This window comes from Engystomops pustulosus, chromosome 4 (assembly GCF_040894005.1).
Source record: "Engystomops pustulosus chromosome 4, aEngPut4.maternal, whole genome shotgun sequence".
Lineage (NCBI taxonomy): Eukaryota > Metazoa > Chordata > Amphibia > Anura > Leptodactylidae > Engystomops > Engystomops pustulosus.
Window position 1 is genome coordinate 193,180,038 of NC_092414.1, and position 22,852 is coordinate 193,202,889.

The window sequence follows — 22,852 nt, forward strand, 5'->3', positions numbered from 1 at the left end:
AATTTCACCCACATTTTGATGTAATTACTATGGAGATCTCAAGGGGTTAACTGATAGTTTAAAGGGTTCAGATTTGAAAATGGGTTGATTAAATAGGGGGTTTTGATGCCAAATATGTAAAACTTCATTCAAAACTGTATTTTTCCCCAAAATACTCTATTCTGAAACTACGGAAAATCGCTATTCGATTTGTAAGCCGCGCGACATCAAAATAAATTATCCAGACATTTCAAAAATTATGAAAATGTAAAGTAGACATATGGGAAATGTTATTCAGCAAATTATTTAGGTGGTAAATCTGTTTGCCTGAAAACACAATTATTTTGAAAATGGTAAATTTTTCCAAAAAATACATTTTTTCTTTTTTGTAAACGCAAAACTTATCAGCCAAAATTTACCACTAAAATGAAGTACAACACGTGGGGGAAAAAAAAAAAAAAAATAATAATCTCAGAATCGTTTAGATAAGTAACAGTGTTCAAAAGTTATAACCATATAAAGAGACGCAGGTCAGAATCCCCAAAAAATTGGGCTGAGCCTTAAGCTGTAAAATGTAAAACTCCCTCCATGCACTTGAATGGAGAATTGGGAGAATTTGACTCCCAAATCCAAGAATCGCAGGTCTGAAATCAGCATTTCTTTTAAATCTATCGACCAAACATCCTTATGGGCACTGGACCTACCCTACAACTAGATTCACATTTATCATTGAGTTTTGGTTTTTATAGGTGAAACTTTGCTGTACCTGCAAGACCAGGGAAGTCACAACCATATTGCAAAACTATACAGATTTGTGTGGATATTTGCTCTTTGCACATGGGAGTCTCTGTAGCTTTATGGAATAATTTTAGCAAATCAACAGGTGCAGGCCACAATACGCCAAATCCGGGGGCTCGGCCCTGGATAGGACCTGATAGAAACTGTCCGGCCCATGGGCTGTAGTTTGTGGACCCCTGATCTAATCAACCTACCAGTAGGTTTTGGTGTGGGAGGAAACCCATGCTCCTAGGTTTGCTTCCAGATGACCTGTGCGTGGTCATTTGATGGACAAGCAGGTGCATGGCTTGTAGTAGCACATGGCTGACTACTCTGTGATAAGAACATCTTATGCACCTGTGTGACATCACATGACCATGAACAGATTTCCTTCCACTGGCTATAAAACATAGAAGCTTTATAAGGAAGGATAGCAATCAAAGATCTAGAGAAAGTAGATTGGAAAATTGTGTAACTTTATTACACAAACAATAACAATTTGCAGAAAGTGGACAAGCTGCAATACCAAGCACATCCACTGTGCAATATCGGGCGACGCATATCTAAAAGCTTTGGTCCATTCAAACACCATCTTCCTTTTTCACTTATCAGATATTGGCCTCCATACTATGCCACATTGCAGGACCATCTTTGGGGTACTGTGTGCAACGCACCTTCTTCCAGCACCGGGTACATTTGTGCCTGGAAATGAAGCCTCTCTGCTTCAATTGCTGAATTCAAGCATTGCCCTTCCTAATATTTTTGGTGACCCATACCAATAGCAGACTTCAGTTAAATGTTGATTATGATTAGGGCTGTTTCATGGAGGCTTATAATTTTGTTTTATCTTTCCAATATGTCTACTTACAGGCCAAAACAAGCAAGGAGTCTGGCTTATGATGACCAGTGGATTGGACTCCTGGACTATTTACTGTAATTGTCTTCCTAAAGATGGTCCAATTGTGTTTCCCACCACTCGGCTTTGCCAAAGAAATATCAGCCTCTTTACTTCTGATACTCAAGACATTCACCACAAAAAACCTCAATTAGTGACCTTTTCAAGACATGACTGCGCAAGGATGTAAAGACACAAGATTCAAACCATAAAAAAACTTTTTAATTTTTTCGTTCTTTACACAAAAGCCATGAATAAAAAAATCCCACAATGTTGTAAAATCAAATGATTCTTTTCCCTGGCACGGGCGGTGCAGCCAGACAAGAGAGCAGAGAAGGAGCCAGGAAATACGCTGAGGAATGGAGGGCATGGTTATCGACTCTGTTCAACTGTGGAGAGAGGAAGAAAGGCACATGTCAATACTTTTATACTTCAGATGTAAATATTTTATCTAAAAAGCTTCTGCTTATGGTACATATTTATGAGAATGCACTGAATTTGTATACCAAGCTAATAAACATAGATAAACCAAGTCTGCTTGCCTTTATAATCGCATTAATATCTGAGACGCTAGTATGTGTCATAACCAATTGCATAATATAGCCTGTATGTGGGAACCTCCTGAGCTCCCTCTTACTGTGGCTACATGTAATTAGGTTTTTAGTATAATGCAGGGGATACATTTCAACACACACTTTTACATAGTCTCTAAGACTGAATAGTGAATAGAGATGTTTGAAATTTTCTAAGAAAGTAAATTAGGCAGCAGCAGAGAAAAGTTGACGGGGGACCCTTTGCTACAAAGGGAATGCTAATAATTACAGTACAATAGTTACCAAAATACTCACTGTAAGTGGATATGTCTATCTCATCGGGCAACTCTCCCACATTCACTTCGAACCTGTCTTGGACATCATTCAGAATCTTGGCATCTTCCTCGTCGGACACAAACGTCACAGCCAGACCTTTAGTTCCAAAACGGCCGGCACGTGCCACCTGGACGGGTGAAAAGAAAGTACATTAGGAATGGTTGAATGATGGAAAACTGCGACATCAGCACACATTGTTGTAGTCTATGAGCTTACCCTGTGCAAGTAGGTGTCTGAATCTTCAGGCATATCATAGTTGAATACGATGTTAACTCTTTCAATATCCATACCACGACCAAAGAGATTAGTGGCTACCAGGATTCTTCTCTGGAAATCCTTAAACTGTTGGTATCGGGACAACCTGTACAATAGAGCAAACATGTTAATTGCAACCAATACCAGACTCCAACATTTACCATCCTACAAATCATGTGTATCCTAAAAGTCAACACCATCCTACAAGTCATATGTAGCTGTAAACCCAAGTCGTTCATGTATTATGGATATTAGCAGGAAAATTTAATCAGTGTAATGTAAATGTACATGTAGAAATTTGCAAAAACCAATTTTGTGGTGTACACTCACAGACCATTTCAACGGTGTCAGGAGTATACTATGCAAATACAAATGTGCACCAAAAGAAGACTTCTGGTGTGCCCAACTGGGCAAATCTAGGAATAAATGTTTTGAACCCAATGGTACAGGGCAATTTGAGATTTTTAACCATATATCCATAAGGACATGTAGCGGAATGTATGTACCCTTTTGTTTAGTATTCCATGTAAGAACTGTCAAGAACTCACCTCTCTTCTTGTTGCATTCCCCTGTGAATAGCAATGGCAGGGAAGTTCTGCTCTACCAGGAGCTGCGCCAGTGCCACACATCTCTGTACAGATTTCACAAAGATCACCACCTGCAAGCAATAAGGTATAGATTATATATATCTCATCATGGAGGAGCCATCCCTCATCCTGTCACACAATAAGAAGTACACACACTATATTCTTCAAGTGGAATGCTTGTAACCCAAATCACTGATCAAAGTGTTCCAATAGGAAATAATTGAAACAGACTATTCCCACTCCAAAAATATTTAGTCATGTCTAGTACAACATCTAGCCCCTTTGTTCTATTTCTTTAATATTGTGTTATACAATTTTGTGATGAGGGAGGTACAGTACACTAGAGGGTATAGAGGCCACAATGCTTGTATTATGAAATTTTGCTTGTAAAACAAATCACAATTTGTGTAAAATGCAAAAACACTTGCAGACCAAGTTACTTGTAATACAAATGCTCCACTGTACTAGGAAAGCAGTAAATAGAGTATGGGAACGTATTGTCAAACTCACATAGCTATATAGGGGGACATAGGACAAGAAATCCAGTATGACTTGGGCATAGTCAACACACACAGGACAAGAAATTCAGTAAGCACTTTCTACATTTCTTTTAGCAAGTTTCACAAGTTGGGGAGGGTGTCACACTACTCAGCAACTACCAAACGCTGCAGATGTAACCATTTTTTTTTGTATACTAACCTGGTTAAACTCGAGCACGTCCAACAGGTCAAATAATTTACGGTTCTTTTCACTGTCCTTCAATTTGACATAATACTGCTGAAGACCATGAAGTGTCAGCTTGGTTTCATCATCCACAAACACCTCCATAGGCTGCAGAAGAGAAGAAAAAAAAATTATATATTGAATTGCATAAACCAAAGAGGGGTAAGTAACATCCAATATATTAAAAAAACACCATACCATAATAGAATGCATGCAAAAAAAAAAAAAAAAAAAAAACAATACGAGACTTACATCCTGCATGAACTTCCTGCAGACTGGACGAATCTCCTTGCTGAGTGTGGCACTGAACATCATGCACTGCTTCTCGTGAGGTGTAAGACGGAATATCTCCTGTACATCCCTACGCATATCTAGGAAAGAACATAATATAGTTAAGATCACCAACATCACATAACACAACCCTGTGTAAAAACATTCCCTGCCACATTAAAGGGTGTCCCAATGCTCAATATAGATGTGCCAGCTCACAGAACTAGAGCAGTGTACTGGACGGCTTGAAGGATAGACAATGAATTAATGAAGGGGGTTTGCTTGGTCAGAACCCTTATTAATCAGGATTTCCAACTTCCATGTATTCAGCCTCACTTACCTAATTGTTCCAACATCTTGTCACATTCGTCCAGAACAAAGTGTTTGACATTCTTCAAGTTGAGTGTCTTCTGTCTAACAAGTGCCAAGATACGACCGGGTGTTCCAACCACAATATGAGGACAATTTTTGCGAATGGTATCTTCATCCTTCTTGATGGCAAGTCCACCGAAGAAAACTGCAACCTATAAACAAGATGACAACATGAATATGCGATAACAAAACCATAAAATCCATATAAACACCCCGATGGAATTATAGATCACTTACCTTAACATTAGGCATGTACTTTGAGAATCTCTCATACTCCTTGCTGATCTGGAAAGCAAGCTCACGTGTGTGGCACATTACCAGTACTGAAACCTGCCCGTCAACCGCTTCAATCTGCTGAAGAGTTGCCAGGACGAAGACTGCCGTCTTTCCCATACCAGATTTTGCTTGGCACAGGATATCCATGCCAAGAATGGCTTGAGGGATACATTCATGTTGCACTGCAATAAGCGAATAAAACAAGTCAATAAAGAGTAAAAAAACAAAAACATATGGCTCATTCTGTTGTGTATGACAATTGCCTGTGGTTGGGCAGCACCAAGCAGATTGTCTATGTACTACCTAGGAATACAGGTATTTCAGAAACACACTAATTCTGTATGTACTTATGTCAGATTGCTGGTGTCCAAACTCAGGAACTCCAAGCAATACCATGTTGAAAACCGGTCAACAATCATGTTTACTTTGCCGTTTCATACAAGGGGATGTATAGGTGGACATGCATATGACCTGGTCGTTATACACAGCAATCACGACCCCAACTCCTATGCATAGAATAGGGCAACACAGTATTGATTACTGGTTGGTTCACCTCTAATCAGGTGCAGAAATAGGGATTCAGGCACAGAACATCTTGTTGTGACAACAAATTTCTATATCTTGTCTTAAAACAGAGGGTGGATTTATGGGAATGTTTAAAAGCATTGTAATCAATCACACCCTGTATAGTATGTAACACCAGACTAACTTATTAATGAGCTTCCAGCCATTCTGGGACCCACAGGATTCTATGCAACATTGTGGACAATAGCACAATCATTGCTCCTACCTTCAGACGGGTGCTCAAAGCCACAGTCCACAATGGCTCGCAGTAGTTCAGGCTTTAACAAGAAGTCTCTGAAGCCAGAGCTATGGATGGACACATAGGATCCTTTAACCTCCTTCCTGGTGGTTGGTGCTGGGGCCTCAGCAGGTGCCTGGGGTTCATCATCTTCTTCATAATCCAACAACTCGTTTTCAACATCCTGTTCCGTCATGGTGCTGTCTGAGATAGATAAAAGCCATACATTACTTTCTTTACAAAGCCTGCGAGAACATAAATGGAAAGACACATCCACTATACGTCCTAAATGCCCGTAAATCATTCAGAACCCAAATCTGGGATGGGTAAGATGTTCACACTGAGAAACATATGTTACAATATGCCATTAAAGTGCCGGTCTTTCAAGCGCCAACTACTATAAATGTCGGGTCTATAGGTTCCCTCTGCAATAGCACTTGTGTAGCAGAGTCACCTAAAGCACTAGCCATAGGGAACATTGTAAACACCTTTGCTCACCCCCTCAGTTATCAGATCCCCACAGAGACTGATAAGCTGAGAAGAACATATGCAAAGAGTTTGTATGTTCTGTGTTTGCATGGGTTTCCTCCAGGTCCCCCAGTTTCCTTCCACACCCCAAAACACAGCAGTAGGATGATTAGATTGTGAGCCCAATCGGGTACAGGGACAGATTTGGCAAACTCACTGGGGGACATTTACTATGGCGTTTCCGCCAGTTTTGTGGCGCTCTCACCACATGTTCTGCTCTCCTACCTATTTATTAGCTGTCGGGGACAGAAAAAATGACTTTTTCAGTCTGCTCCGACTCTTCTCCGAAAAGGGGCGTGGCTTTGGCGGAGTGGAAACTCAGACAGAATTAATATGTGTCGCAGCCATTTTTGGGCGCTGTAAACTGGCGGAAAGTAGACCAAAAGAAAACTGGTCTAGCAGGGACTGTTGGACACATTTCTGGTGCTTGGGACAGATTTTGGTCCCAGGGACAAAAAATGGGCTCTGCACAGCTCTACAATATTAAATGTGTATCTTCTTTCCGAGAGCAGGTCGGTAACAAAGCCAATGCAGACACCGACACTCTAAGTAAATGTCCCCCACTGTGTAATCTGAACTATATAAAGGAACTATTATTACAAAACTCTATAAATATAACCCCCCATTTGATATTGCCCCTTTCAACAACTTTAGTACACAATTAACAAGTATTGGTAGTGTAAAGGTACAAGTGTTAAAGAAAAGTTATAAGACCTGTAGCAAATGCTCTCATTTCCCACATACAAAACAGACACTGCTCCAGCCATCTTGTGGCCTAAGTGGTCCCATACAATGATAATTGTTATAATTTGAGATCAGACACTAGTAAACAATGACCATCTGCTGTGATATCAGGAGGGGAGGGGGGTTTGAAGAGCAGGGCTTTGTTGTTATAGAGCAATTGCAGCTGTTTCACTGGATAACCTGGATGTCACAGGCAGCTTTCAGGGCCCCAAGGAAGACACAGCAGACACCTCTAGAGCCATAAAACATGAATTCCACTATATATTCGAATTTTATCTACACAGAAGGTCCCTATACGCTCATTACTTAAATATAAATAAAGTTTGATGAAACAAACAAAGACCTCTCAATTAATTAGTTATCAGACACGCGGTCGTTTCAATAAAACTTTATTTATAGGCAGCGCGTCCTCCGTTTTTGGGCCTTATCCCCTCTGCGTAGACTATACACACCCGCCATAACCCAGCAATACGGACGTAGCCGTCCCTATTCCTCCCGTAGGTCGTAGTCTACCTATGAAATGGCCGCGCTATCCGCCATATACAGGAGCAGCCCACCAGACGAGCCGGACATCCTGTAATCACCGCCCCGCCACATCTTAGCGCAGAGATCCCGCTTCCCCCACCAGTCCCCGAACCTACCAACAACCGAACCCCCGGTCCACGAAGACTCCCGCTCCCTCTTACCTTTGCTCTCCTGTGGCTACACCTCCACGTGTATTGCGGCTTGACCCTGCTGCTTGGCCTACAAGATACTAGGCCGTGTCAAAGCTCCGCCCACTAATTACGATTGGCTTATTCGGTTTGCGTCACCGTCGTCCTGTGTGGTTATAGGCCGCAAAACGCATAAAAGGGGGCGTGGCGCCCAATGGGAACAAGGAAGACGCCGGGCTTTTGTTAAGAACAATTCGGCAGTTTATTGGTCAAACGAATGGGCGGGACTACAGGAAGTACCAATAGTAGTAAAACGATGTAGGTAACGATTCTTATTTTACTTTCGTTTTTTTTTTAAATAATAAATCTTTATTTATATTTGTGTTGAATAATACAGCATTTTTCATTTTGGTAAAATCAATAACAAAAGAGTGGACTCTATTTATTAAAATAGTATCTTCCATTTCAGCTCAGCTTTCATCATTACTGAGCATATATGAAATTAAAGCTGAACTTTGGTCGTTACGGTTAACGATGAGTTCTACTTTTGCGTAAACAACATGAAACATGGCGGTCACCCACTGCGCCACATAGCTGCATCATCTGTAAGGTAAGACCACGCAAAACCACTCGGTCAGTGGGTAACTGACGCTACTCAACATGCTCTTCATTTTGATAAAATTTTATTTTCTTGAAGATTTTTATGCTTTTTGAAAAGAAAAACTAGTAATCACATCACAAATTTCATCTTTCACTATCTCATTGTTTGTTTACGTTTCACGGTGAACATCACAAAGTTTTCATAATAAGGTCCAGTTCACACCAGCGTTCTGTCACTAAAACGGTAATAACGGAAGTCTAACGAATCCATAAGCTGTTTATTGATTTCTACAGGCTATATATGGCTTCCGTTACTGTCTGTTCGCTCCACATCTTATTGTTTGAACAGAAATACGGAGAGAATTGCTGCAACTGGTACATTACGGAATTATTGAAAATATACATTAATGGGAGCCATTAAAAGTCAATTTAATTAAATCCAATCAATCCATCTGAAGCTTTTAAAGTTCTGTTATTATCGTTTTGAGTGCTGAAAGATAACTAAGGTCCGAACACAGGAGTGAACTGGGCCTGAGATGAACACTACACGGATCATTTCACTATTTCCTGAGGGCGCATTCACACATTCCGCTAGCTTCACGTTTGGAACAGACGCCTAGCGGAACATGTGACCACAGCCTTATAGCAATGAAGAAAGACGCTTTCAGAGTAGCCAAACGCATTTTAACATTTAAAAACGCATGTGTTACGACGCACCCAAAATGCCACTTGTGAATGCACCCTGAGGGCAGTTTCCCATGTGCCGTTTTCGTTGCGTTATTGAAACGCATGCGTTTAATTGGAATTGCAAATGCATTTTGGCGAAACGTTAACATTGTTTTTATGATGCGTTTTTGTAAACGCAAATGTTAACAGTAATGTAATTAGGCAAATCCCCTCTCCTCAGTTGCAAAACGCAATGTGTGAAAGCGCCCTCACTGGTAACATGCAATGTGTGATTGCACCCTGCAAGGGCTATTCTGATAAAAGTTATTTATTGGTTAGCCACAGAATATGCCATAAATGTCTGCAAGATATGTGTCCCACCTCTGAGACAAGGTATATCTTTAAAATGGACCCCCTAAACTTCATCTAACGCCTTTAGCCATGTTCAGACAGTGGTCAGGTTTACATAAAGTTGTGCAAACTAGGTTTTTGGTATAGCATCTTACAAATAAGTGAATGGGATTTCACTTCTGGGATTAGATGGTTTAAAAATTATCCATAATAACTAGATTTGCTTTCATATTTTAGTTGAAGGGGTTAAGGTTCTTCACACATTGAGGGACATGTAACATGCCCTCAAAATTCACAAAACATTGGTTTATGCCTATTTCTCCTCTATTTTCGCAAAAAGTTTAGCACAAATAATGGATTTTTGTCACCATTAAAAAAACAAAAAACAGAGGTTTTGTGAGAGCGGGAAATAGGTAAGGTCATCAGCCTTCAATGAATTCATGGTTGAATAGACTGACACAAGGCCTGCCAAGGTTGCGCTTCATCTCATCATATGTAAGGCACACACTGTTCCATATAGAAAAGATATTAAGACCAGCATGAAAAATAAGCAGATGTGTACCATGAGTCACAAGCTCACCATATCAGGGCAGGAATAGGACCTGACCCATATTTTGCGGTGTGGCCGTCCGTGCACAATGCACTTATATGTCGGCTAACATTTGCAGACATGTGCAAGGAGACCTAAAGGGGACATTGAAAAACATGGCTGCTTTTTTTTCCCAAAAACTGTGCCACCCATGACAATGGTTTGTGCTGGTATTGCATTTGTGTACAGAAATGTATAGAAATTTCTGTATAGAGATGAATGGAGCTTAGTGTTTTTCAGCCTGCAGACAATCCCGTTAATACATGTCCCCAAAGCAAATCAACAAGATATGGGATAAGTGCCTGATTGCTGTGTCTGATCCCGAATAGAACTCCTATCCACATGGAAAAGCAATAATTATATATAGTGTTAAAACTTCATCTAATTGCATGTTGTACTCAAAAACAATATCCCTTTCCACTAAGCTGTGTCTATTTGTTAGACGAGATGTAAAATGTCTTATACTATTTAATGTGGCGAGAGGTATATAACGTCCAGAAAGTACTGTTTGATAACCAGGCACTTGTATACAGCACAGAATTGGAGGTGATGTAATAAAACTGCATTTAGCATCTGTATGACGGCTGCAATACTTGGACCTCCTGTGGTTCTATTCTACTAGATACCAGGTCACCATAGAAATCCATCAATTCTGTAGAAGCAGAGGGGAACTAGAGATTGCACTCACGCTGTGTCACCTGAATGTGGACTTATATAAGATGATTTTATTAAACATTTATTCTTCTATATCCAACATTATAGAATATTAGATAGTCTGTCAATGTTTATTCAGCATTTGGTATATAGTCTTAGTCCAGTATGGAGAGTCGGTGCTTGGCACCTTTGCTTGCATATGAATGATGTTGTAGACCACTGTTGGGTGTTGCCCATAACCAATACACATTAGGGCATGAGGGTGTGGGGCATATAGTTAAGGTAAATGTGTTTTTGGTTCTCCTTGCAGAAACCGGTTTCCACTACACAGGATCAAGTCCTTTTCACAGGTTTCTAGTAGATTATAATAATTGATAAAAATAGTCAAATTAAGTTTTGCAATGTAGACACCTGATGAAGGAACCAGAATGTGTTGTTGCTGAAATATATATCTAATTATCCCACAATAACGCGGTGGAGAATTTTTCCTACCAGCACGGCCAAATTCTATTATTTTATGTTTGTTTAATCCAAAAATATAATTCAGATAAACCAATCAAATGGGAGACAACAAAAAGCCACTCACTAGTTGTATCCCTCAATAAGTCTCTCAGCACCTGCTAACACTTCTAGAAGGCAGGGTGTATGGTGTCTATAAATTGCTGTATATAGTTCAGCTCCCCATATACAGTATTATCCTATTATAATGTTATGAATACTTTGAAATTAGTATTTGTTCAGAATGAACCCTTTAGTTATTAGGCAGAGATGTGGGAACTTGGCAGGGCCATGTGTACTTGCCACAAAAATCTCCCATTAATTCACATGTTCACCCAGACATGGAACAGGAGGTCAAGGAACATCCATATTCTAGATATGAACGTAATGCACAGAGATGGGGGTTGACCTCAATAACACCCAGACTAGATAAAAAAAAACTCCTTTTTGGATCTAGTTTGCATTTTTGACTGGTATTTATATACATTGCCATGATTTTAATCTGAAATTTGTGATAATCCTGGAAAATTCAGGAATGTGTGCAAGTATTCCACAAACCACTGTTTCCCAAACCCTGTGGGTTTGTTCTTAAGTTGAATTTGTATTCAAGTCAGAACTGTATATTTTATCATTTTAACTCCAGACAAATTTTGGGGGGTCTCTGTGACAATAGGATTCAAAAATGTTGGATTCTCAGTATTAACAATAGAGCTTCATTACAGATAACTGTTATAACTGTTAAAGCTGTTTATTGTAGCCTAAGGGTGGTGACACACATGGCGTTTTTATTCCGTTTTTGGGCCGTTTTTAGTTACTGTGTTTTCAGATCGTAAAAAACTAAAAACGGCCTAAAAACGCCATGTGTGTCACCACCCTAGGGCTAAAGTACAGTAATTACCAACATCCAGAGGTCCGTTTGTAACTAGGGGTCGTCTGTAAGTCGGTTGTTCTTAAGTAGGGGACCGCCTGTATATAGTTTAATCATTTCTTATAGATTTACTAAACATAGGATACTTATACAAACTAAATAAGACATTGCAATGACAGAGTAATGAAATGGTCAGATGTAACAATTGGAAAGAGGGTCCTGCTCACAATCTATAAGGAAAAAAGGATCACAGAAAAGATAGAAGGCGGAATACAAATAAAGTTTCACTTGTTTTTGATTTTACTAGAAGATTGATTTTCTTTAATGATATCTTTTAGCAGCAGTGAGTATGATACTGACATAATAAAGTTCAAACCCGGTGATTGATTTACTTTAACACTCTTCATTAACATTTTACATGTTCACCAAATAAACAATAGCTGGTGTCATTTGCACATGTATGACTCCACCCAGGTCAGTTTAAGAAATGTTGTATTGTGACAACACTTCTTTATAGATGGTAGACACCCATAATCCCTGCTAACACACAAAGGAGATCTTCCTGTGACATCTCTTCCTACAAGGGTGTTGATAAAACAAGATTCAGTATCTGTGTGTAAAAAGAACAAATGCGACATAAAAGGACTCATCTGCCACACAAAAAATGGGATATATACAAGGATTGCTCCATTCATTTCCCCTCCATAATCAACCTGTAACAGCCACTCATAGTACTGTGACATCACTGTGTGTGTGTTATATCTGTACTGTGACATTATCCCTGTACTGTGACATCACCGTGTGTATTATCCCTGTACTGTGACATCACTGTGTGTGTTATATCTGTACTGTGACATTATCCCTGTACTGTGACGTCACTGTGTGTATTATCCCTGTACTGTGACATCACTGTGTGTATTATCCCTGTACTGTGACATCACTGTGTGTATTATTCCTGTACTGTGACATCACTGTGTGTATTTCCCTGTACTGTGACATCACTGTGTTTATTATCCCTGTACTGTGACATCACTGTGTGTATTATCCCTGAACTGTGACATCACTGTGTGTATTATACCTGTACTGTGACATCACTGTGTATTAGCCCTGTACTGTGACATCACTGTGTGTATTATCCCTGTACTATGACATCACTGTGCATTATCCCTGTACTGTGACATCACTGTGTGTATTATCCTGTACTGTGACATCACTTTGTGTATTATCCCTGTATTGTGACATCACTGTGTGTATTATCCCTGTACTGTGACATGAGTGTGTGTATTATCCCTGTACTGTGACATCACTGTGTGTATTATCCCTGTACTGTGAACACTGTGTGTATTATCCCTGTACTGTCACATCATTGTGTGTATTATCTATGTACTGTGACATTACTGTGTGTATTATCCTTGTACTATGACATCACTGTGTATTATCCCTGTACTGTGACATCACTGTGTGTACTATCCCTGTACTGTCACATCACTGTGTGTATTATCCCTGTACTGTGACATCACTGTGTGTATTATTCCTGTACTGTGACATCACTGTGTATTATCCCTGTACTGTGACATCACTGTGTGTATTATCCCTGTACTGTCACATCACTGTGTGCATTATTCCTGTACTGTGACATCACTGTGTGTATTATCCCTGTACTGTGACATCACTGTGTGTATTATCACTGTACTGTGACATCACTGTGTGTATTATCACTGTACTGTGACATTACTGTGTGTATTATCTCTGTACTGTGACATCACTGTGTGTATTATCTCTGTACTGTGACATCAGTGTGTGTATTATCCCTGTACTGTGACATCACCGTGTGTATTATCCCTGTACTGTGACATCACTGTGTGTATTATCCCTGTACTGTGACATCAGTGTGTGTATTATCCCTGTACTATGACATCACTGTGTATTATCCCTGTACTGTGACATCACTGTGTGTATTATCCCTGTACTGTGACATCACTGTGTGTACTATCCCTGTACTGTCACATCACTGTGTGTATTATCCCTGTACTGTCACATCACTGTGTGTATTATCCCTGTACTGTCACATCACTGTGTGTATTATTCCTGTACTGTGACATCACTGTGTATTATCCCTGTACTGTGACATCACTGTGTGTATTATCCCTGTACTGTCACATCACTGTGTGCATTATTCCTGTACTGTGACATCACTGTGTGTATTATCCCTGTACTGTGACATCACTGTGTGTATTGTCACTGTACTGTGACATCACTGTGTGTATTATCACTGTACTGTGACATAACTGTGTGTATTATCTCTGTACTGTGACATCACTGTGTGTATTATCTCTGTACTGTGACATCAGTGTGTGTATTATCCCTGTACTGTGACATCAGTGTGTGTATTATCCCTGTACTATGACATCACTGTGTATTATCCCTGTACTGTGACATCACTGTGTGTATTATCCCTGTACTGTGACATCACTTTGTGTATTATCCCTGTACTGTGACATTACTGTGTGTATTATCCCTGTACTGTGACATCACTGTGTGTATTATCCATGTACTGTGACATCACTGTGTGTATTATCTTTGTACTGTGACATCACTGTGTGTATTATCCCTGTACTGTCTTATCATTGTGTGTATTATCCCTGTACTGTGACATTACTGTGTGTGTTATCCCTGTATTGTGACATCACTGTGTGTATTATCTTTGTACTGTGACATTACTGTGTGTATTATCCCTGTACTGTGACATCACTGTGTGTATTATCTCTGTACTGTGACATCACTGTGTGTATTATCCCTGTACTGTCACATCACTGTGTGTATTATCCCTGTACTGTTACATCACTGTGTGTATTATTCCTGTACTGTGACGTCACTGTGTATATTATCCCTGTACTGTGACGTCACTGTGTATATTATCCCTGTACTGTGACATCACTGTGTATATTATCCCTGTACTGTGACATCACTGTGTGTATTATCCCTGTACTGTGACATCACTGTGTGTATTATCCCTGTACTGTGATATCACTGTGTGTATTATCCCTGTACTGTGACATCACTGTGTGTATTATCCCTGTACTGTGACATCACTCTGTGTGCTATCCCTGTACTGTGAAATCACTGTGTGTGCTATCCCTGTACTGTGACATCACTGTGTGTGCTATCCCTGTACTGTGACATCACTGTGTGTGCTATCCCTGTACTGTGACTTTACTGTGTGTATTATCTCTGTACTGTGACATCACTGTGTGTATTATCCCTTGTACTGTGACATCACTGTGCGTATTATCCCTGTACTGTGACATCACTGTGTGTATTATTCCTGTACTGTGACATCACTGTGTGTATTATCCTGTACTGTGACATCACTGTGTGTATTATCACTGTACTGTGACTTTACTGTGTGTATTATATCTGTACTGTGACATCACTGTGTGTATTATCCCTTGTACTGTGACATCAGTGTGTGTATTATCCATGTACTGTGACATCAGTGTGTGTATTATCCCTGTACTGTCACATCACTGTGTGTATTATCCCTGTACTGTGACATTACTGTGTGTATTATCCCTGTACTGTCACATCACTATGTGTATTATCCCTGTGCTGTGACATCACTGTGTGTATTATCCCTGTGCTGTGACATCACTGTGTGTATTATCCCTGTACTGTGACATCACTGTGTATTATCCCTGTACTGTGACATCACTGTGCGTATTATCCCTGTACTGTGACATCACTGTGCGTATTATCCCTGTACTGTGACATCACTGTGTGTATTATCTCTTTACTGTGACATCACTGTGCGTATTATCCCTGTACTGTGACATCACTGTGTGTATTATCCCTGTACTGTGACATCACTGTGTGTATTATCTCTGTACTGTGACATCACTGTGTGTATTATCCCTGTACTGTGACATCACTGTGTGTATTATCTCTGTACTGTGACATTACTGTGTGTATTATCCCTGTACTGTCACATCACTATGTGTATTATCCCTGTGCTGTGACATCACTGTGTGTATTATCCCTGTGCTGTGACATCACTGTGTGTATTATCCCTGTACTGTGACATCACTGTGTATTATCCCTGTACTGTGACATCACTGTGCGTATTATCCCTGTACTGTGACATCACTGTGCGTATTATCCCTGTACTGTGACATCACTGTGTGTATTATCTCTTTACTGTGACATCACTGTGCGTATTATCCCTGTACTGTGACATCACTGTGTGTATTATCCCTGTACTGTGACATCACTGTGTGTATTATCTCTGTACTGTGACATCACTGTGTGTATTATCCCTGTACTGTGACATCACTGTGTGTATTATCTCTGTACTGTGACATTACTGTGTGTATTATCCCTGTACTGTCACATCACTATGTGTATTATCCCTGTGCTGTGACATCACTGTGTGTATTATCCCTGTACTGTGACATCACTGTGTTTATCTTCCCTGTACTGTGACATCACTGTATTTATCTTCCCTGTACTGTGACATCACTGTGTGTATTATCCCTGTACTGTGACATCACTGTGTGTATTATCCCTGTACTGTGACATCACTGTGTGTATTATCTCTGTACTGTGACATCACTGTGTGTATTTTCCCTGTACTGTGACATCACTGTGTTTATCTTCCCTGTACTGTGACATCACTGTGTGTAATATCCCTGTACTGTGACATCACTGTGTGTATTATCCCTGTACTGTGACATCGCTGTGTGTATTATCCCTGTACTGTGACATCGCTGTGTGTATTATCCCTGTACTGTGACATCACTGTGTGTATTATCCCTGTACTGTGACATCACTGTGTGTATTATCCCTGTATTGTGACATCACTGTGTGTATTATCTCTGTACTGTGACATCACTGTGCGTATTATCCCTGTACTGTGACATCACTGTGTGTATTATCCCTGTACTGTGACATCACTGTGTTTATCTTCCCTGTACTGTGACATCGCTGTGTGTATTATCCCTGTACTGTGACATCACTGTGTGTATTATCTCTGTACTGTGACATCACTGTGTGTATTTTCCCTGTACTGTGACATCACTGTGTTTATCTTCCCTGTACTGTGACATCACTGTGTGTAATATCCCTGTACTGTGACATCACTGTGTGTATTATCCCTGTACTGTGACATCGCTGTGTGTATTATCCCTGTACTGTGACATCGCTGTGTGTATTATCCCTGTACTGTGACATCGCTGTGTGTATTATCCCTGTGCTGTGACATCACTGTGTGTATTATCCCTGTACTGTGACATCACTGTGTATTATCCCTGTACTGTGACATCACTGTGCGTATTATCCCTGTACTGTGACATCACTGTGCGTATTATCCCTGTACTGTGACATCACTGTGTGTATTATCTCTTTACTGTGACATCACTGTGCGTATTATCCCTGTACTGTGACATCACTGTGTGTATTATCCCTGTACTGTGACATCACTGTGTGTATTATCTCTGTACTGTGACATCACTGTGTGTATTATCCCTGTACTGTGACATCACTGTGTGTATTATCTCTGTACTGTGACATTACTGTGTGTATTATCCCTGTACTGTCACATCACTATGTGTATTATCCCTGTGCTGTGACATCACTGTGTGTATTATCCCTGTACTGTGACATCACTGTGTTTATCTTCCCTGTACTGTGACATCACTGTATTTATCTTCCCTGTACTGTGACATCACTGTGTGTATTATCCCTGTACTGTGACATCACTGTGTGTATTATCCCTGTACTGTGACATCACTGTGTGTATTATCCCTGTACTGTGACATCACTGTGTGTATTATCTCTGTACTGTGACATCACTGTGTGTATTTTCCCTGTACTGTGACATCACTGTGTTTATCTTCCCTGTACTGTGACATCACTGTGTGTAATATCCCTGTACTGTGACATCACTGTGTGTATTATCCCTGTACTGTGACATCGCTGTGTGTATTATCCCTGTACTGTGACATCGCTGTGTGTATTATCCCTGTACTGTGACATCACTGTGTGTATTATCCCTGTACTGTGACATCACTGTGTGTATTATCCCTGTATTGTGACATCACTGTGTGTATTATCTCTGTACTGTGACATCACTGTGCGTATTATCCCTGTACTGTGACATCACTGTGTGTATTATCCCTGTACTGTGACATCACTGTGTTTATCTTCCCTGTACTGTGACATCGCTGTGTGTATTATCCCTGTACTGTGACATCACTGTGTGTATTATCCCTGTACTGTGACATCACTGTGTGTATTATCTCTGTACTGTGACATCACTGTGTGTATTATCCCTGTACTGTGACATCACTGTGTTTATCTTCCCTGTACTGTGACATCACTGTGTTTATCTTCCCTGTACTGTGACATCACTGTGTTTATCTTCCCTGTACTGTGACATCACTGTGTTTATCTTCCCTGTACTGTGACATTGCTGTGTGTATTATCCCTGTACTGTGACATCGCTGTGTGTATTATCCCTGTACTGTGACATCACTGTGTGTATTATCCCTGTACTGTGACATCACTGTGTGTATTATCCCTGTATTGTGACATCACTGTGTGTATTATCTCTGTACTGTGACATCACTGTGCGTATTATCCCTGTACTGTGACATCACTGTGTGTATTATCCTGTACTGTGACATCACTGTGTATTATCTCTGTACTGTGACATCACTGTGTGTATTATCCCTGTACTGTGACATCACTGTGTGTATTTCCATGTACTGTGACATCACTGTGTTTATTATCCCTGTACTGTGACATCACTGTGTGTATTATCCCTGTACTGTGACATCACTGTGTGTATTATCCCTGTACTGTGACATCACTGTGTGTATTATCTCTGTACTGTGACATCACTGTGTGTATTATCCCTGTACTGTGACATCACTGTGTTTATCTTCCCTGTACTGTGACATCACTGTGTTTATCTTCCCTGTACTGTGACATCACTGTGTGTATTATCCCTGTACTGTGACATTGCTGTGTGTATTATCCCTGTACTGTGACATCGCTGTGTGTATTATCCCTGTACTGTGACATCACTGTGTGTGCTATCCCTATACTGTGACATCACTGTGTGTATTATCCCTGTACTGTGACATCACTGTGTGTATTATCCCTGTACTGTGACATCACTGTGTGTATTATCTCTGTACTGTGACATCACTGTGTGTATTATCCCTGCACTGTGACATCACTGTGTGTAATATCCCTGTACTGTGACATCACTGTGTGTATTATCCCTGTACTGTGACATCACTGTGTGTATTATCCCTGTACTGTGACATCACTGTGTGTATTATCCCTGTATTGTGACATCACTGTGTGTATTATCCCTGTACTGTGACATCACTGTGTGTATTATCTCTGTACTGTGACATCACTGTGTGTATTATCCCTGTACTGTGACATCACTGTGTTTATCTTCCCTGTACTGTGACGTCACTGTGTTTATCTTCCCTGTACTGTGACATCACTGTGTGTATTATCCCTGTACTGTGACATTGCTGTGTGTATTATCCCTGTACTGTGACATCACTGTGTGTATTATCCCTGCACTGTGACATCACTGTGTGTAATATCCCTGTACTGTGACATCACTGTGTGTATTATCCCTGTACTGTGACATCACTGTGTGTATTATCCCTGTACTGTGACATCACTGTGTGTATTATCCCTGTACTGTGACATCACTGTGTGTATTATCCCTGTACTGTGACATCACTGTGTGTATTATCTCTGTACTGTGACATCACTGTGTGTATTATCCCTGTACTGTGACATCACTGTGTTTATCTTCCCTGTACTGTGACATCACTGTGTTTATCTTCCCTGTACTGTGACATCACTGTGTGTATTATCCCTGTACTGTGACATTGCTGTGTGTATTATCCCTGTACTGTGACATCGCTGTGTGTATTATCCCTGTACTGTGACATCACTGTGTGTGCTATCCCTATACTGTGACATCACTGTGTGTATTATCCCTGTACTGTGACATCACTGTGTGTATTATCCCTGTACTGTGACATCACTGTGTGTATTATCTCTGTACTGTGACATCACTGTGTGTATTATCCCTGCACTGTGACATCACTGTGTGTAATATCCCTGTACTGTGACATCACTGTGTGTATTATCCCTGTACTGTGACATCACTGTGTGTATTATCCCTGTACTGTGACATCACTGTGTGTATTATCCCTGTATTGTGACATCACTGTGTGTATTATCTCTGTACTGTGACATCACTGTGCGTATTATCCCTGTTCTGTGACATCACTGTGTGTATTATCCCTGCACTGTGACATCACTGTGTTTATCTTCCCTGTACTGTGACATCACTGTGTTTATCTTCCCTGTACTGTGACATCACTGTGTGTATCATCCCTGTACTGTGACATCACTGTATATGTTTTCATATGTTGTCAGTAGATTTTATGCATATTGGCCCAGATTTATCATTCCGGAGTGCATTTTGCCTCAGACCGCTGCAAGTTCTTCAATAATCTGCCGCTCCCTGCATGCACCAATCACGCTTAAACTAAGGGTACATTTACACAGCTGTATGCCCGCCCGGCCACAGTCGGGTGACCCCTCCATAGAGAAAAGCGCTGCACGGCCACACACACGGGGAAAGATAGAGTATGCTCAATTTTTTCCCCGTGTATGGCGCGGATCGGTGCCACACATGTACCGCCGCCGGGTCACCATTGTAGTCTATGGGGACGTACATGCAGCCGCATATACATCCCCTCAGATGGCCGTCTAAATGTACCCTAAAAGTTTTTTTCTGGTGCACTCAATTTAAAGGGTCGTGCGCCACAATTATGTTGAACTTTTTACATAAATGTGGCGGCGCCCAGTGCGAATCGGCAACGGAACTGCCCTTTAGGTGCAGACACTTCATAAATACATGTGCAAGCAGTTTGCTCCTGTTTTCATCCTGGAAAACTGGTGCAGCCCGTTCTATAAATGTGCCCCAGTATGTGTACTTCTGCTGATGGTAATATTTTTATTATTCTTGTGTTCCTTATTAGGTCTTTATTCACACCTCTGTCATTGCCTGTCCTGGAGCATGTGTCTTGTGAGCAGCTGTCACTAGGGGGAGCTCAGTGCATATGCTGTCTTTATGGACTTCTATTGTAACTGTATAATGCAGTGTTTTATCTCCGCCAAGTCGTCTGATCACACATTAGGAAGGGTTCTGTAATAAAGCTGAGCTGTTATTAGCCAATTATTTCTTTACTCTGACTCCACTATGTATTCCGGTATTATGTAACCATGTACTGACAATGACATGGGGCACAAGTACATTGCCAGGCTAGAAAATATGTTGTGCCCTTTAACCTTATCCTTTAATACCCAATACAGTATACAATATCATTATGGCAATTCTCCCTTTGCCATGTTATAAACATCAATCCAGTGCTGTGATGTCATTATATACATCATCCCTGTACTGTGATGTCATTATATACATCATCCCTGTGCTGTGATGTCATTATATACATCACCCTGTGCTGTGATGTCATTATATACATCATCCCTGTACTGTGGTGTCATTATATACATCATCCCTGTACTGTGATGTCATTATATACATCATCCCTGTACTGTGATGTCATTATATACATCATCCCTGTACTGTGATGTCATTATATACATCATCCCTGTGCTGTGATGTCATTATATACATCATCCCTGTACTGTGGTGTCATTATATACATCATCCCTGTACTGTGATGTCATTATATACATCATCCCTGTGCTGTGATGTCATTATATACATCACCCTGTACTGTGATGTAATTATATACATCATCCCTGTGCTGTGATGTCATTATGTACATCATCCCTGTACTGTGATGTCATTACATACATCATCCCTGTACTGTTGTCATTATATACATCATCCCTGTGCTGTGATGTCATTATATACATCATCCCTGTACTGTGATGTCCTTATATACATCATCCCTGTACTGTGATGTAATTATATACATCATCTCTGTGCTGTGATGTCATTATGTACATAATCCCTGTACTGTGATGTCATTATATACATCATCCCTGTGCTGTGATGTCATTATATACATCATCCCTGTGCTGTCATGTCATTATATACATCATCCCTGTACTGTGGTGTCATTATATACATCATCCCTGTACTGTGATGTCATTACATACATCATCCCTGTGCTGGGATGTCATTATATACATCATCCCTGTACTGTGATGTCATTATATACATCATCCCTGTACTGTGATGTCATTATATACATCATCCCTGTACTGTAATGTCATTATATACATCATCCCATACATGCAGATGCAGTAAAATGAAACCATGATAATAATAAATCTTTATTTTAATAGCGCCATCATATTCCATAGCGCTCTACAGATCATGGAGAACATATACAAACAAAATAGGACATATGATACAATAGGAATGACCACCCTGCTTGTCATCTTATAGGTGATCAGAATAACTAGATAACATATGTAGTTATTGCAGGGTGGAGTACACAGGGTTTGTTATAGAAGAAAGACTTGAACTCTAAAAAGATGGGTTTTAAGGGGACTCTTAAAGTTTTTATTACTTTTTTATTATCAGTATTACTCTGATAGTCCAGGATAGAGTATTCCAGAGAAATGGTGCAGCTCTGGAAAAGTCCTGGATATGTTGGTGGAGAAGAGAATAATCTAAGATCAATGGAATATTGAAGAGGATGGGTTTGGCGATAGACCGAGTTTAGGGAATAGAGGCAGAAAGGTGCATCACTGTGCAGAGCTTTGTGGATGAGGGTGATTGGTTTGACCCGTATTCATGAGAAGACAGCGAACCAGTGT

At 40.3% G+C, this 22,852-nt stretch overlaps 3 protein-coding genes across 5 annotated transcripts in view; 2 read left to right on the forward strand and 1 right to left on the reverse strand.

The window, feature by feature from the left end:
- Nucleotides 1–2,041, forward strand: part of LOC140127923 (adhesion G protein-coupled receptor E5-like) — a 102,908-nt gene extending 100,867 nt beyond the window's left edge. For both annotated transcript variants that reach the window (XM_072149141.1, XM_072149142.1), the window contains one exon: nt 1,627–2,041. In XM_072149141.1, coding sequence (XP_072005242.1) covers nt 1,627–1,656 — 30 coding nt within the window. In that variant the 3' untranslated portion in view covers nt 1,657–2,041. The remainder of the gene's footprint in view (nt 1–1,626) is intronic.
- LOC140127924 (ATP-dependent RNA helicase DDX39A) lies at nt 1,852–7,947 on the reverse strand. Its single transcript, XM_072149144.1, has 10 exons — nt 7,764–7,947; nt 5,794–6,009; nt 4,965–5,185; nt 4,696–4,879; nt 4,338–4,456; nt 4,062–4,193; nt 3,324–3,433; nt 2,737–2,881; nt 2,500–2,647; nt 1,852–2,040 (listed from the first exon to the last, which is right to left on the reverse strand). Exons 2-10 carry the CDS (start codon nt 5,999–6,001, stop codon nt 2,024–2,026), a joined length of 1,284 nt encoding a protein of 427 aa, XP_072005245.1. The 5' UTR covers nt 6,002–6,009; nt 7,764–7,947; the 3' UTR covers nt 1,852–2,023.
- LOC140127920 (serine/threonine-protein kinase N1-like) overlaps nt 7,904–22,852 on the forward strand; it is a 74,850-nt gene continuing 59,901 nt past the window's right edge. The window contains exons 1-2 of one of the 2 annotated variants that reach the window (XM_072149139.1): nt 7,904–8,052; nt 8,200–8,340. The gene's annotated coding sequence lies outside the window, so the exon portion shown is untranslated. The remainder of the gene's footprint in view (nt 8,053–8,199; nt 8,341–22,852) is intronic. The other variant, XM_072149138.1, reaches the window with a different exon arrangement.

Bases quoted from the DNA above. Each gene is read 5' to 3' on its own strand.
- LOC140127924 (XM_072149144.1), bottom strand. From the start codon at position 6,001: ATGACGGAACAGGATGTTGAAAACGAGTTGTTGGATTATGAAGAAGAT. The intron at 4,194-4,337 runs GTAAGTCTCGTA...TCTCTTCTGCAG, and splicing joins GCAGGAAGTTCATGCAGGAT to CCTATGGAGGTGTTTGTGGA. The intron at 2,882-3,323 runs GTGAGTTCTTGA...TCTATTGTACAG, and splicing joins GGAATGCAACAAGAAGAGAG to GTTGTCCCGATACCAACAGT.